A 17,806-nucleotide genomic window follows, 5' to 3' on the forward strand; every position below is an offset into this window, starting at 1 on the left:
TTGAGTACTGAGGAGGTGAAATAGTTATTAAAGCTGGAGGCTATGTCGTACCTGTTATATTGGGGGTGGGAGTGGTGGTTCTTCCGGACTCTAGGATGTTATTTATTGTTGCCCAGAATTTTTGAAGTTTGGTACTGTATTTGTTTTGTTGAGTGATACAGTAATTTTGTTTATCAAGCTTAACCTGCTTTTTTGCTTTGTTGCGGAGCTCGTGAAAGGTTTGCCTAGCTGTGGGTGATCTTGGTGTGGTGCCAGGTTTTTCAGGCTTTATCCCTTGTTCTAAGTATGGCAGTTGTGGTTTTCTGGACCCAAGGTGTGGGGTTGCTATGTACCCTGATAGTTTTTAAGGGGGCTATTTGGTTGAGGATATTTAGGAATGTGGAGTTGAAGTAATCAACTGCTTTGTCTATCATACATTCAAACCACAAACCGTGGGGAGCAAAGCAAAAGGAGGTGGAGTTACAATATGCATAAAACACATGCACAGCCTCCAGGCTGGTCAGACAGTATAACGCACAGGAAACACTCCCGGCGCAGTTAACAATTGACAAGACCCTTATTCAAATCATAGATAACTATAGGCCTCCAACTTTGACTCAAGATGCCCACTTCACCTATCTGGACCTCTTTGAATCTATCAAGATTCAATCCTTTACCCTGAGCCTGGGTGACTTTAACTATCTAACCATAGATTGGAAGAAATATTCATGCCAAAACACAAATACCAGAGATTCCTTGATTTCTTCAATGCAGATGCCTCAGACCAGTGGGTCAGTACTCCCACAAGAGGTGAAAATATCTTGGACTTGTTATTAACCAACATGAGTAACCACTGCAGCATCCCTACAATGCTGTCATCCCTGGTAAGATTCGACCACAAAGCGGTCACTTTCAAAGTCACCATCTCCCCTGACCCACCCTAGCTAGGGTCAAACAAAAAAACTTCTCCAAAGCTGATTACAGCATCCTGAGGGAAGGTAGTAACAGCTTCACAGCCCCCTCCCTCTCCATAGGAACTGGCACATATGTCTAAACCTACATCAAAGTACTATATGAGCATTTACATAGCTGAAATAAATCAGGAATACCCGACAGGATGAAATCCTCCTCCTCCTCAAGGAAGAGTAAACTTGTCTGGTGGACATCTGTAATGGATAAACTTTATAATAAAAGGAAATAATTGCTGTCCAGAACCAAGAAGGAACAGGTACCTAATTGGAAGCAATCTCTCCTTAGCCTGAACAAGCAGATAAGAGCACCAGTGAAATCCTCCAAAGTAAACTTCAAGTCCAAATTGGCCACATCTATTAAAGACAATCATAAGGCCTTCTTCACATATGTCCGCAATCTCAAGGGAAGCACCTAGATCTGCTCAGAACTGGTGCTCAAGGACACCACATACACAAACACCGTAGATATAACCTGTTGGCAGACAGGTTCAGTGAAAACTTCACCCCTTTGCCCCCCCATCAGTAAAACAGGACATCTCCAGTACCTGCTCCCCTCCCCTTATCTCTAGGGAGCAAGTCATCACTGCCCTCTCAAGGGCAAAAAATACAGCTTCCTTGGGACCTGATAATATCCCAGGCTGCATCCTGCATGAACCCAGGCAGGAACTTGCAGCACCATTAGGCATCCTATTCAGCCAAAGCCTGAGCATTGGCTTCATCCCAGCCGAGTGGAGGACAGCCACTGTCATCCTTTTACACAAAGGTGGAGCGTCCACCAGTCCAGGAAATTATAGACCCATCAGCCTAACTAGCTTGATCTGCAAGGCCATGGAGCGGATTATCATGGACCTCATTAACAAGGACATTGGCAACCTCCAGACACTCAGTCCAACACAGTTTGATTCCATCAAAGGGAGGTCATGCCTGTTAAATTTGGTCTACTTCTTTCAGACAGTCACCAAGGCCATGGATGAGGGGAAGACAGTGCACACTGCTTACCGTGACCTGGCCAAAGGCTTTGATACTATTCCCCACTCAGGTATAATACAAAAACTCTCTTAGCTAGGCATCAATCCATATGTTACCAGATGGGTAGCAAACTGGCTCACTGATAGAATCCACCTAGTCAAAACAGGGGAAGCCACCTCAAGTAGTATACCCATAACAAGCAGTGTACTCCAGGGATTGGTCTTGGGGCCTCTGCTCTTTGGGATATACTTTTCTGAGATACAGGCCAAAAGCAGTGGGATATGGCTGACCAAGTCTGCAGATGACTACAAGCTGGGTCCTGTCATCAATTCCCCTAGTGATGTGGACATCATCCAAGAGGTTCACACCCAATCAAATGACTGGTGCCAGAAACATGGCCTCAAACTGAATGCCAAAAAATGCATCATCATCATCCCCTTTAGGGAGAGTGACATCCTTACAAATTATCACATTGATAAGGTCCTAAGCACGCAGTCAGTTGTGAGAGACTTGGGCACCCAGGTTGATAGCAAACTGACTTTTGACCACCATATTGCCTCCATTTTACAGAAAGCTTTCCACATGGCCCACCTCATTAGTAAGGGTATCTCATCCAGGGACAAGGTGGTCATAACATCCCAGTATTCTTCCCTTATAAGACCCATTATTGTGTACAGTGCCCCTTTCGGCATGTACCTCACAAAGCACATGCAGCAGCTCAAGAGACCACAGACATTCCTCACCAGGAGAATCCAGGGCCTCAAACATCCACCGTACACAGATAGGCTAAAGGCCCTGTCCCTCTACTCAGTGTCCTACAGACTCCTCAGAGGTGACCTCTGTCTGGCATACAAAGCAATCTCAGACCCCGCCGTGATGGGACTGCTGCATATCCGCAAATCAAACTCCACTCGAGTAACTCATACGTGCAGCATCAATCTGGTATGTGACATCAGTAGGATCTGTTGGCGGGACAGCTTTGTGTCCCAGAGACTCCCCCTTTTGTGGAATAGACTCCCTCTCCATGTCAAGCAGAGTACCTCATTAACCCTTTTTAAGTACAACCTGGATAACTGGATGGGGAACAAAAAATACACCCCTGGGATTCCACCTGTGTCCCTGCTGGACAGTGGCATAGAGTGCTGACTTGTTGGAACATGGGCTGTATTCTTGGCTAGACTTGTAAGGGCCTCAGGGCCAATAGCCTAGTAACTTCCTGTGATTTAGAGCTGGAAAAAAAAACAGGTGATTTATGTTCAGTTCTGTCTTTTGCAAAGAGACAAAGGAATAAAGAGGAGACAGTATGTATGAAACTATCAGTCCATCTCTGAGTCTGTAAATCTTCCAGGCTCTACTGTCAAGGTTAAAATGTTTTCATATACAGTGGATGCACATGAAAACAGGATGCATGAACCTAGTGTGCTGGCTTTACAAATAAACTGACAGTCACTAGTATGTATTTCGTTGTCCATTGTTCTTTTTTAACTAATGTTTTTCAGCAGAACCTGGTATATGCATATTTCTTGATGTTTTATCTTTTTCTTCCTTCAGGTGACTCCTAATGTTGATACTATAATACAAACAACAGGTGACAGCTGGCACATTCCTTATGATGAACGAGGGGTGGAGAGATACTCTTATGAAGTGCCAAGGAAGTGGTTATGCCTTATAAGAAAAGAATTTGAAAAACACTGAAAAATAAAACTGAACTGCCATTTTAGTGTCATAAATTCTGTCTATGAGCACGACTGATGTTTTTTCTGCATTTGTTTAATTTTTGCTGTTATAAACACTTATTGTGGGACTGTTATCTCAATCCTTTGACTCATACTTCTTCACCCTCATCATGTCCACTGATGTCCACCTACCACAGTTGATGTGCTTTATTACCACAGCTGGAGTCAGTGTGCCACTGGCTAAACTGGGCTCATAAATTTGATGTAGTGTACCATCTTAGACCATGGCCACTAGCTAGCAGCATTATAGTAGGCACTGTAGTCACTACAGCATAAAGAAGAGATCATCGAGTAGTGGTGTCCTTCCCTGCAGAAGGCCAACAGCATGACACAGAACTCTGTAGCTCCCATCAGTGCAAATGGAAGATATCCTTGGTGGTTTTACCTCTTAGTTCTTCATTGTGATGCTGTCTGTGCTTTATGACATCAGAAGCTACCTTTTAAGAAACCTTTAATTCCCTAGCTTTATCTAGACTTAAGCTTCTCATGTAATGAAGTGCATAAATGAACTGTTTATTATGAATGTATCTACTGTCTTTTTCCCCTCCATACAATGAATGCCATTAAAAATACTGTATGTGTCCTAACACCTAACCAAACTGTATAAAACTTTCTACTCTGTGTATTACTTATTACTAAGAAATTGTATAAAAATTTTTGTACACTGCTTTATTATTACACATATTTTGTTGTAAAATTTTGATCTGTAACTGGAGCTTTTCTCCCTGGGCTTCCACTGAAAATAGGATGTTAAATTGTCAAACTCGCCTTCATTCTTGCTGGATGGGGTTCGGAGCCGATCCTCGGCTCCGACTCGGCACTTGCTAAGCTCGAGAGCTAATTTTACCAGCTCGAGGCAACCCTATATCCCATGATGCAAGGAGTGACTACCCCAGATCTCGTTTGCCGCTTCGCGAAGAGGTCTCCTTTTACCAGCTCAGGTAAAGTTTTAGTATTTTATACTAAAGTTCAGTCAAAACAATTTTTCCTTTTTCCTGATTTCCTTTCTTAAGAGTTAGTGTTAACTAATATCTAACTATCTTGCCCTATATTCCCTTTCTCATTTATATTGGGATAGTTTTTCCTCCCTTTAGGCCTTAAGCCTCCCTTCCATTAATTTTCTGTCAGGAAGTGTGTGTGTGTTTTTCAGTTTCCCTATTTTCATTAGATAACTGTGTGACTGGTGTGTGTCTGTGTGTTTTTGTGTTTGGCATACCATGTCAAAAGAAGTAAAGGTCTCAGGCTTCAAGAAGTGTGACTCGTGCTGTCAGAAAATGTCTCTGACAGACGGTCACACTTCTTGTGTGTACTGCCTGGGGCCTTTACACCTGCAGGACTCCTGTGCTATTTGTCACTCCTTCAGCCAGAGAGTCCTGCAGGAGCGTAGAAACAAGTTAATTCTACGTGGCTTGTTGAAGCCAGAGGGTTCCCCGACCAAGACTTGGTTGGCAAAGCCCTCTAAGCCATCTAAAGCCCAGGCTGTGGTTCCTAAGCCTTCGGCGGTGGCTCCGACTCCTTCGGAGTCGAGATCGGCTCCAGCTGGAGCCGATCTTTCTACCTCTGAGGTGGTGGTATCAGCACCGCCTGGCTCCGATACACTTGCACCTATGTCGATGTCAGCCCCGGCCGGAGCCGACGTCTCCTTGACCAGGACTGGTGCCGAAAAGCTGTCGGCTCCATCTGGAACCGAAGGGTCTTCGGCTCTGATGGCTCTTTCCAAGAAAAGATCTCGGTCCCCTTCCCTGGAGTCGATTCGCTCGGCTCCGAGATCTCCTCTACTTTCGGAGCGGAGCCATCGGAGCCAATCTTCAAGGTCTTCCAGGCTGTCAGACCATGACTTGGAGAGGGTGGTAAGTAGACTGCTGAAGTCACAGGCACTGGCCCAAATGCTCCATAGCCCGTCTCAGCAGACGGCCGCTATCCCTCATCCCCCTGAAATTCCTCCTCCGACTCTCCTTCAGAGTTCGAAGCCGGAGCTTCTCGGAACGTTGACCGTGGGTGTGCCAGAGCCGATACTTCCCCTGTCGGCTCCGTCGTCTTAGACTCCAATTTCCTGCATGAGACCTTCCTTGGAAGGATCCGGTCGTCGAGTCTCCCTTGTCGGCTCCGAGGGGGCGAGTGGCATCGGACCCTTGTCCGACCCCGCTCTCCCTCTTGGAGCTTCAGCATTGGTGAGCTCGGCACCGACATCGGCCTCGGAGCCTTCTCTTTCGGTGGGACCGGGGATTCCTGTCTCTTCGGAGCGGGAGTCTTCTGGCCTCCCTGGGAGGGGAGCCTTTGAGGTGATGAGGAGTGTTCTAGCCCCGGAGCTGAGTCAACGGTCAATTCCATTAGCTCCTCCCTCTTCGGTGCCTGTTGATGTCTCTTGCCATTCTCTTGCTTCCGGACCCAGAGATCCATCGCCCCAGGTTTCCCCATTGGGAAGAACTTCCTGTTCAGAGGTTTCTCCTGATCCTTCCAGAGAACCCCGCGTAAGAGGACGTGCAAGAGGAAGCACACAGACTCCCCCGAGTCTACGACATCAGATACCGACTTAGATGAGTCGGAGGGTTCCCCACGGTCCCCCTCTGAGGATGTCTCCTTTTCAGACATTCTGGAACTCCTTAAGCAGAGGGGGAACTGGCCTTCCATTAACCCCTCCGAGGATGAGTCGGTATACCTGGAGGCTTTTGGATCTCGACCCTCCACCTCCTGGGTGTCTCCGCCTTTCGACCCACTCATGCAAGTGGTGGCTCGAAAGACGTGGGCGGCCCCGGATTCTGTGGAACCAGTCCCCAGGAGGCCTTCTAAATTCATCACGGCCCCCGCAGACAAACAGTTTCTTATCAAGGGTGTCCCTGTTGATGCCATGGTGGTGGCGGCTGCCACCAAGAAGGAACTTGCCGATCCTTCTGTACCTGTCCATCCTCCTAACAAGGACTCTAGGACCATGGATAGGTACGGTAAGTGGATGTTTTCTTCAGCGACCTTTGCTATGCGCTCGCTGAACTATCTCTGTCACTTTACCCGGCTTCAGAGAGACATTCTCAAGGAACTAGGTGAGGTAGTTCAGGATCCGTCAGCTGCTGGGGCTCAAGAAAAGATTGCCTCACAACTCGGAATCCTAAATTCTATGATGAATGTAAGAGTGAGAGTAGTCACCATGATCAAAGTTCTTCCAAATAAAAGTTCCAATCAAGGATCTCGATATATATCAAAAACCACTTTATTACAAAAAGATGTATAAGCGCTTTCGCGTAGTGCAAGCTACGCCTCTTCAGATACACTTACAAACATCACTCCACTTTTAAATACAAAGACCTTTTTGGCGGGCTCATTAACCCGATTACTTATTAGTTAATTACACATCACTTAGGAGTCAAAGCTTGAATGCAATTCAATGTTGTGTGCGTGCTTCAGTAGTCGGAAGCGCCATATATAGCAACACAAAACTCAAAACAAATCTCCCCATTGTACATTGTTAAAAGAGTACTTATTCAAAACATGAATAAAATTAGGATTAAAAACAAAACTGAGTCTTATAATTATTGCATAGACTACTCAGACATAATAATCACAATATATCAAGGATAGACAAAACGTCGTCTAATACATAAAAACATTATTTCCATCTTGCTCATTAAAATCCAGTTACCTGTATTTAAAACCTACTCAATAGTACATTGATATAGGTCTACCGCCCATAGAATCCCTTGAGCGTGAACATGACATAATCCAAATATCCGACCTGAATCAAGATTATACTATAATGTCCAGATCGTCACTGTTTTAAGTTGCTAACTCGCCCTATTTAATAACAAGTTTGCTAGTCGCGCTGTTCAGCCGTATTATTTTCCCCAAACACCCGCATGAATCAACTGACAACCCTAGCATAACCAATAGGCTTCAGGGTCCTACAGTCTGTAGCGTGTGATCATGCTGTCAAAATTATATCCATAGCTACCTATAGGTATATTTCATAACACAAACTGCCAAATGGTGGAAATGTGAAAAATGTGTACAAAACTACGTGAATCAATCAAATAAATTAGGTAAATATATTAACTGTGGATGATGTCCGATTTTATGACCACACATAAACAAACACCTATAGATTCCAAGATTAACGGATATGTGTTATCATCTTGTGTGGTATATAACTTCAATCCAATAATGCTAAAGTTAAGACAAATATGACAATATTGTACCCTAAAATTAAATATCCTGAAATAATGTATATTCATTAAGTCCATAATGCTAATAAAGTATAGATACATCATAAATCTTAGAGAATATATAATATAGTATATACATATATGCATATACAAATACAGTTCAAACCATAACAATAATATCCACCTAATCCATTATTACAAAAATATATCTATTAATTATAAATAAATAAGTATACATATTTAGACACATAAAACCACCATAGATATTTTTGGCTTTGACTCCTAAGTGATGTGTAATTAACTAATAAGTAATCGGGTTAATGAGCCCGCCAAAAAGGTCTTTGTATTTAAAAGTGGAGTGATGTTTGTAAGTGTATCTGAAGAAGCGTAGCTTGCACTACGCGAAAGCGCTTATACATCTTTTTGTAATAAAGTGGTTTTTGATATATATCGAGATCCTTGATTGGAACTTTTATTTGGAAGAACTTTGATCGTGGTGACTACTCTCACTCTTACATTCATTTTGGTCTCTTTTTGGTGAGACGTGTCTTTGGCTGTGAGTAGTGTTCCTTCTACAGAATCCTAAATTCTATAACTAACTCCTCCATGCGGCTCATTTCTTATGCAGCCGATGGGGCGAGTAGAGCCGCAGGCACAGGAGTGGCACTTAGGCGTCAGTCCTGGATGCGGCTTTGTAATTTCGCGGACCCCTTTAAGGCGTCCTTCACTAATACTCCCTTCGATGGTTCGGCTTTGTTCGGGCCTCAGGTGAAAGACACATTGACCAGGTGTGAGCAAGACGGCAAGACTCTTTCTGCCGTAGGAGTCCATTTCTCCACCCCTTCAAGACCCTATCCCAAAGGGCAGAAGGGAGGGAAAATGTGGGTCCGTAAATCTCAGGGAGTCTCGCCGGATGCACGTGGTCAGTTTACCCCCAGAGGCAGAGGGGGTAATAACAATAGACGCCGCCCTACGGGCAGAGGGGGTCCGCAGAATCAGGGCAGCAGAGAGCCTCTCTCTGATAAACCCTTCCAGCACCCCTGAGGTGTTGCCCGACTGTCCACCCTTGGAGGCAGTCGGGGGAAGATTGTCGCTGTACCCAACAGCCTGGCTTTCCCTTTCTCAAGACAAATGGGTACAGTCAATCATATCCGAGGGTTACAATATCCCTTTCGTGAGATATCCTGCTCCTCATCAATCCCTCCCGGACGTTTCACCCGGTCTAAGGGAGTTGGCAAAGCTGGAGGTATCAAAGCTTCTAACAAAAAGAGCCATCCAACTAGTACCAGCAGACCAGGTAGGATCCGGAATCTACTCAAGATTCTTTTTGGTTCCCAAAAAGACGGGAGATTGGAGACCAATTTTAGACCTCAGCAAACTAAACAAGTTTGTCAAGAAGGCAAGGTTCCGGATGGTCACGCTTCAGTCCATTCTACCCTTTTTGGGCAAGGACAACTGGATGTGCTCAATAGACCTTCAGGATGCGTACTATCACATAAAAATTCACAGGCGCTCCAGAAGGTTTCTCTGCTTCCGTCTGGGGACCAGTCATTTTCAATTCAGAGCCCTGCCCTTTGGTCTCACTACAGCCCCCAGAGTGTTTACCAAATGCATGGCAGTGGTCACGGCTCACCTGAGACGTCAAGGATTCCAGGTGTTTCCGTATCTAGACGACTGGCTCCTCTCTGCCACCACCAGGCATCAACTTCTCAAAGCCAGGGACTACACTCTTCACATCTGCAACCAGTTAGGGATCTCTATAAACTTCGAAAAATCTTCATTGTCTCCTTGCCAATCTATTACCTTTATAGGCGCAGAATTAGACACTGTCGGGATGTCAGCAAGACTCACAAACCAAAGAATTCTGGACATCCAAAATTATGTTCGGATCATACTACTCATCAGAAAGATCAGGGCCAGATTTGTCCTGAAGGTGCTAGGTCTTATGGCTGCGGCCATCGTACTGCTTCCTTTAGCTCGCTTCCACATGCATCTTCTGCAGTGGATGTTGTTCACCCAGTGGTCATTCCAGCAGCTTCCCATGCGCCACGAGATCTTCGTGATGCAATCCTGCAAGAGTCACCTAACCTGGTGGATGTCTTCTCCACAACTCCATCAGGGCCGACTGTTTGTTCCCCCAGTTCCGGTTGCCACAGTCACTTCGGATGCCTCTCTGATCGGGTGGGGGGGGCATTATCAGGGCAGGATGGTCCATGGGACTTGGCAACCCATAGAATACCATCTGCACATAAATGTCCTAGAGATGAGAGCGGTGCTTTTAACGTTGCAAGCCCTCAGCGACTTTCTTCCTTTAGGGACTATTGCAGTTCAGATGGACAATATGTCCGTAGTCTGGTATATCAACAAACAGGGCGGGACCAAGTCCTATCCACTGTGTCGAGAAGCTCTCAGACTTTGGCAATGGGCAATCTCCTCTCATCAGTTTGTGATAGCAACGCATATCCCCGGGAAATCCAACCTCTTAGCGGACAGACTGATCAGAGCTATTCTCATGCCACACGAGTGGTCTCTCAAACAATCAGTAGTGGACGAGATTTTTCAGAAGTGGGGCGTCCCTTGCTGCGACCTTTTTGCTACACCCCAAAACAGCAAATGCCCAGACTTCTTCTCCTTCTTTGCACTTCCAGGCCATCCCCCCAGAGACGCTCTAACCCAGGATTGGCCCCGGGGACTTCTTTATGCCTTTCCTCCATTCCCGCTGATACCTCAAGTGATTCAGAAAGCTACCATCTTGAGAGCCAAATTGATTCTCATTGCCCCTTACTGGCCTCGACAAATTTGGTTTCCGTCCCTACATAGTCATCTCTTGGTTCAGCCTTGGCATCTGGATCCAATTCCAGATCTTCTGACCCACCATTCGGGTCATCTGCACCAGGCCATTCATTCTCTCAACCTCACTGCTTGGTTGCTCCACTTCCTTCCTTAGCCAGGCTTCCTATGATTTCTAATCCCGTGCAAGATATCATAGTAGCTTCTCTAAAGTCCTCTACCAGAAGCATTTATGCTAGTAAATGGCAGCGTTTTTCCTTCTGGGCAAAGGCTAGGGACATAGATCCCTTTACTGCTCCAGTGCAGTCAGTCTTGGACTTCCTAGCTGAGATTTTTCAATCAGGTTCTTCTTCCTCGACAGTTAAGGTTCAGCTGGCAGCGATCTCAAATTTTCATGTTGGCTTAGCGGATCAAAACATAATGTCTCACAAGCTTTGCAAAGCCTTTCTTAGAGGGATCTTTCTCCTGAAACCCCCAGTCAAAGATCCCCTCTGGGACCTGAATTTAATGCTGGCATCCTTGATTCTGCCCCCCTTTGAACCGGCTGCTACATGCTCATTAAAATTTCTTTCCTGGAAGACAATTTTTCTGGTTGCTGTTACTTCAGCCAAGAGGGTTTCTGAACTTCACGCTCTCTGTGTCCGTCCCCCATACTTGGTTTTCCACAAAGATAGAGTGTCTTTAAGAACTAATCCATCTTTTTTGCCCAAGGTTGCTTCCCAGACGAATATTAACCAATCTATTGAATTGCCAGTTTTTTTCCCTAATTATTCTGACAGAGCGGAACAGAAACTTCATTGTTTGGATGTCCATCGCCAACTCAGATATTACTTGGACAGAACTAAGCAATTCAGAAAATCTGATCAACTGTTTCTTTCTTATGCAGAAAACAGGAAGAGTCTTCCCGTCTCCAAGGTGACCTTATCCAGATGGCTATCTTCTATCATTTCTCATGTTTATCTCCTTAGGGGCAAACAACTGCCCTCGAAACCAAACGCACATTCTACCAGGTGCCTAGCCACTTCCACAGCATTTCAGGATAGGCTACCTATTGACACCATTTGTGCAGCAGCCACTTGGGCCACTCCTCACACCTTTGTCTCTCATTACAAATTGGACTTGGCCTCCAGGGACAGGGCTAGGTTTGGTTCCACAGTTCTCAAGAGTCTGTTCCATTGAGCCACCCAGGATAGAGGTGCTAGGGACGCGGTCTCATCCAGCAAGAATGAAGGCGAGTTTGACAACTTAATATTAAGAAGTTATGTACCTACCATAACGTTCCATGTTAGTTGTCTTCTCTCGCCTTCTTTCTTGCATCCCTCCCTCCCTCCTTCCCCCTAGCCTGGACAGACCTTGAAGTTGTACTCTTCTCTGGGTACAGTTCATTCTTTCTATGGACCCCCAGTAGGAAGTGTCACTAGTCTCTAGTGGTTATTTGCTTTGTTTTCTTTCCACATTTAGTTCCTCTTCCTTTCTGGGAAGAAGGTTGCTGGCAGGGTTTTTTCATAGCTACCAAACGAGATCTGGGGTAGTCACGCCTTGCATCATGGGATATAGGGTTGCCTCGAGCTGGTAAAATTAGCTCTCGAGCTTAACAAGTGCCGAGTCGGAGCCGAGGATCGGCTCCGAACCCCATCCAGCAAGAAAGAAGGCGAGAGAAGACAACTAACATGGAACGTTATGGTAGGTACATAACTTCTTATTTCTGTCCCAGTAGACTTTCCCGGTCAACAAATGTCAATAAATAATAAATTCTGTTTAGGTTGCATAACCTGTCAATACTGCTTTCTAAAGAGTATATCAGAATTTCTACCACTGATGTTCATTAAGAAGAAACCGACCAGCTGCTTAGCATTTGTAATTTTTGATGTGTATAATACTTCAGTTATTTTCATTTATACTGTCTGCTTCTGTGAAGAAATAAATAACATTGCAGGAAACCTATCTTTTATGAGTTTATTGAACATGCAGTTCAGGTAGACTTCCTCCAAGTAAGGAAAGGGCATTGCGCTAGAATCAGTGATTGCAAAGTCACCACAGTGAAACAGTCGACCCAACAACATAAACCACTAATTGCCACAGTCAGCTGCAAGCAATGGTCAGATTAAGCACAAATGTCAAGGAAATACTCATGGCTCTAGCACCTCAAGAAGGAGGAGGAATAGGTGGATTTGTAGAAGAATGGCAGCTCCTCAAAACGGCATTTGTGAGGACTACAGAATAGATATGTAGCTGAGACAGTTATGGAAATAAGATACACAGGGAATGCTGGTGGTGGAATGCAAAAGTCCAGAAGTCTTTGAAATAAAGGAGGACTGCTAGAAAAACTGGGAGAGAGAAGAGACAGACCAGGCTAAGAAGAAATACTGGGTAGCTGACAGAGGCTGAGAGCAGTTGCAATAGCAAAGAGAAAGGCATCACAAGCACTCTGCCAACTTCTGGAAATGGACTCAGCAGATAGCACAAAATACTTCTGTCAAGTTACAAGGCAAAGACAAAAAGATAAGATAGTCATCATCAGACGCCCTTTGTAAGGGATGCCAACAACAAGCTACTAACCAGTTCACGGGATGTTAAAGGCGGATGGAAAGAGTACTTCAGGTAGTTTCTGAATGTGGAAAATATCACGTCTGCACTGCTCCAGACCCAGCCTATGATGAAAGAAGAGGAGGAGCCCACACTAGAAGAATTAAGAATGGCATTAAGGAAAATGAAGTCAGGAAAACCAGTGGGCTCAGATAAAGTCACAGCAGATACAATCAAGATGTTGAGTGAGTTAGGGGAAAAATGGTTCCATAGAGTACTCATAGCAGTATGGAGAGAGAGGCACATCACAGATATCTGGAGAATAAGCTTTCTAGTGCCAGTATATAAGAACAAAGGCGGCATTCACAACTGTGGGCAGTAGGAAGATATCAAACTTGTCACATTGCATGAAAGGTCTGGAGAGGGTGATATATAAATAAGTACACAGAGTAATAAAAAGTAAGGTGGAAGATGAGCAATTTGGATTCGGGTCAGGATGCAGCACAACTGATAACATGTTTGCAGTGAGACAGTTAACTGAGAGTCACTGATGAGAAGATTCCAACTGGGCATTCCTAGACGTGGAGAAAGTGGATGATGGGATCTGAAAAAAGCTGATTTGGGCAGCCATGTGATGGTTGGAAGTCCCAGAAATCTTGGGAGAATTAGTGCAGGCTATATACAAGGACTTGATGACGCAAGTACTCAGAGAAGGGTTTTCCAGTGGGACTGGGTGTGCATCAGGGTTCAGCTCTGAGCCCACTCCTCTTCATACTGGTGATGGACTACGTTATTTTTATTTATTTATTTTTTAATTTTGCATTTAAGTGGGATAATCCAACTATGAATAAGAGCCCCTTTTCAGTGGAGGCCCCGGAAGAAAAGTACCATCAGGAAGTACAAAAAAGTAATATAGCAAAAAATGTTAACAGTAAAATATTTAAACTAAAAGCAATATACATAGCAGATTTCTTGATTACTGATATTTCATATTAAAACAATGAAAGAAAAAAGAAAAACAATTTAAAATGCAGTGGAACTATGAAAGTAGGACTTTATAGAATAATTTTTTTTTCATTAAAGTGTCATGTTTACAAGTTGTGGCTGTAGAATAAAGTAAGGGATGTAGATTGGATAATATTTTGTTATGATGGTAGATGGTGGGTTTAGGAGTGCAGTATGAAGTACTATTGGGATAGTCAAAGGTAAATGCGGGAACGGTAGAGAATAGAATACAGCAGAGTATGTAGTTGAATAGATTTTTGTTTAGTTAGTAGGTTGGCAGGTTGTATAGAGTACAGCAAAGTTTGTGTGGTTGAAATAGATTTTAGTTAGTAGGTTGGCAGGGAGTGGACTTATCCAGGGATGTGCATGAGCAAACCATGTGTCTATGAGGTGTTTTATGAGTTGTGATTTAAAAGTGGCTTGGCTGTTTGTTTGCCTCAGTGGATGTGGGCTGCTGTTCCATCATTTGGAGATGCAGTTTGAGTAGAGGGAAATGCCAGATGTTTTGTTGGATTTGGTTATAGCAAGTAGAGTTTTGTTGGATGACCTCATTGTTCTATTTGGGGTCTATGATTGAACAAGGTTTTACATGCTAGGGTACTTTTCATGGTGATGAATTATTTTGTGGTAGTTGTCAGTTATTTGTGTGTCAGCATGAGGGAGTTTGAGCCAGTTTAGCTGCTTTAGAGCAGTGCAGTGGTGGGCTCTGTACGGATTATTTACTGCAAATTTGTTCACCTTGTTCTAGCATTATTCAAGCTTAGAGTCTTGAATGGAGCTAAGATTGACAAAAATGGGTGAAGCATAGAGTAGGGTTGGCAGTAAATAGGTTGTGGCAATTTTTATTCTAATATTGTTAGTGAGATGGGGTTTTATTCTGTCAAGCGATCCTAATTTCTAGTGTGTTTTTTGATAGCCTGCAGAATGTATTGATCAAGCCTCAAGGATTTGTGAAAGGTGACTCCTAGTAGCTTAGTGCTAGGGAAAAGTTCAATTAGAGTCTTGTCATTTAATATTATTGTAAAGAGCTGTCTGTCCTTAGTTGGTAGTTTGTGGGTAAAAAGAAACATGATTTTTTTTTAAGAGTTTATTAAGAGCTGTGAATTTTCAGGCCAGGTTTCTACAGCTGAAAAGGCCTGTTGGGTTCTTGATTAAAGTGTGGATAGAGTTTTTGCTGAACACACTAGGGTAAAGCCATCAGTATATTGTATGAGAGCATGCATATTTGATGCTGCGTCTAGGTCATTGATAACAGGTCAAATAGTAAATTATCAAACAGGTTGGAAGGGACAGATCAATGTTGATGTACACAGATGTAGCATTACAGGAAGACTCTGAGCAAGAGCTTCAGCAAATGATAGGGGAATGGAAAGGAAAACTGAAGGCATGCAGGATGAAACTGAGTACAGGTAAGACAGTTGTAATAGCAGCAAATGGGTGAATCACAAGAAGTTGAGATTGAGATAGAAGGGAAAATAGTGGAACAGGTCAATAGCTTCTGGCAGGCGTGGTTGAGGAGAAAGGGAGCTGGAATGAGGAGGCAAACCTAGAATCAAAGGGGCTACATCCAAATGGCACAGAGTATTGGGGAATGTGTAACAGGAGAATGCCAAAGAAGCTGAAATGTAAGGTACATAAAAAAGTGGTGCGTCCAGTACTACTATATGGTGCAGAAACCTGAGCCATAAAGACAGAGCGGTTGAGGAAGCAAGAAGTGATGGAGGTGAAATACTTGAGAAGGGTGGTAGTATGCACAATGTAGGACAGACAAAGAAATGAGGACATCAGAAGAGAAGCCCAAGTCACTCCAAGTGCAGAAAAGATTGAAGAAAACATTATGGTGGTTCGGGCACATGTACAGGAACCAGAAAACAATCTGGTGAAGATGATTTGGGACAGACAGGAAGTAGGCAAAAGAAAATGAGGGTGTCCAGCCAAGAGGGGTATTGATTGTGTAAGAGAAGACCTGTGACAGTTAGGCATAACTGTTGAAGGTAAGAGAGTAGCACTGGATCAAAAGAGAGAGGGAGATGGTGATAGTTGGAGACAACCTGACCCCATGTGGAAAACTGGGAAAAATGGGAGTAGTTAATGCTAAATACAATAATAATAGAAATCTGAAGACCACTCAGACTATTTCTTCAGTACTTTAGTGGACTGTTACGCACAGCTTCCTTGTCACTTTCTGCCCCCACTAGATGGTAATAAACTGGCATGCTCTTTGTTGTGTGGTCTTCTGTCTTGACAGATATTTTGGAATGTACATCAGCAGTAAATCAGATATATTTACTTGACTTCTCTAACAAGGCAGGCACTCTGAAATAACAACAATTACATTTTCAAGAATTATTTAGGATACAGAGATGCAGTGCAAGGTAAGTAAATAATCAAATCTTTATGTATGTAGGTATGTTAAAATTTGCTGACCAGGAAGTTTCAGTTGGGAAGCCCCATCTTTAGTAGATTCCTGAGAAGAAAGGCTCCAAAAACACTGAAGAACAACGTACACATCAGAAATATGTTCGCAACATGGACATAATGCAGTAAAAACTGAGACAGTAATGTACATTATATGTGCACAGTAAATACTAATTTGATACAGTATTGGTTGTAAAGGTTATGAGAACACAGAGATAAGATCTGTGTGTAGTTATCAGATGAGATTAACTGGGAGAAAAATTATGCTGATCCATAACTGTGGCCAAACTCTGAAATAAAAAACCCAGAAAACTATATTTAAAAGAGAACCACACCCAAAAAAAAATGTTTTTCAGCAAATCTTGAACTGTTCTGCATAACTAATGTCTGTGTATCAAAGTAAATAGTTGCAATTATTTTGTAATTTGTTATACCCCAAAATGATCTGAAAGGAGGCAACCATGGCTAGCATGGTTTTATTTTATAGTAAATGCCTGTGCCTTCCTAATGTAATGTTAGGGGGACAGAAAGAAATCCTTATGATGAGGGACTCATTTTACTATTGTTTTCTCTCTCTCATCAGTTTACAACAGTGATGTGACTGCTTAATTTTCACTGTCAGCATCAATCTGTATTTTTAATTACTTTGCTTCCTTTGATTGTCATTAGTGGCCATTGCTTCTACAGCATTATAAAGGAGAACTGCACCCACAGACGCAAAAAACATGTTTATTTCATCATGGTTTGGTGTTTCCTACATTTTAACACCACTCTGGACTTATTTACAGGTTTTTAAATATTTTTATATGTAATTTCTCAGTCTGAACACATGGGGTCTGGCATCTTGAAGTAATTCTGATTGTTTAGTCTGCCTCTATGTATCCCACAATGCAGTGCTTGTCTGTAAAAAAATGCATCATGCAGGCTTCTTTCTTCCTAAAGCTTCTGTCACTGCATTGATTTTACATGCATACATTGCTGTCTTTCAGTCAGTCAGTTTTAAGTAACATTTCATGCCATTCATTGACTACTTTATTTATTTTACATTTGTTAACCGGCAAAGTCCGACTTGGAACAAAGCCAATTTTCAGCAGAGGCCTGGGGAGAAATGCTCCAGATGAATGTCTTTGAATGTGGGAGGAAACAAGAGCACCCAGAGGAAACCCACACGAACGCAGGAAGGACATACAGACTCCACACAGAAGGCACTCCAGCCGAGAATCAGACCAGAGAACCTCTTGCTATGAGGCAACAATGG

At 43.5% G+C, this 17,806-nt stretch overlaps 1 protein-coding gene across 1 annotated transcript in view; it reads left to right on the plus strand.

Annotated features, from left to right (window-relative positions):
* The window catches only part of LOC122804326 (protein only RNase P catalytic subunit), a 1,488,843-nt gene extending 1,484,584 nt beyond the window's left edge, over positions 1–4,259 (plus strand). The window contains exon 7 of the mRNA XM_044074121.1: positions 3,471–4,259. Within this exon, the coding sequence (XP_043930056.1) occupies positions 3,471–3,614 (144 nt within the window). The 3' untranslated portion in view covers positions 3,615–4,259. The remainder of the gene's footprint in view (positions 1–3,470) is intronic.
* Positions 4,260–17,806: the final 13,547 nt, after the last annotated feature.

This window comes from Protopterus annectens, chromosome 6.part0 (genome assembly GCF_019279795.1).
Source record: "Protopterus annectens isolate FY-2018-M chromosome 6.part0, PAN1.0, whole genome shotgun sequence".
NCBI classification, from domain to species: Eukaryota; Metazoa; Chordata; order Ceratodontiformes; family Protopteridae; genus Protopterus; species Protopterus annectens.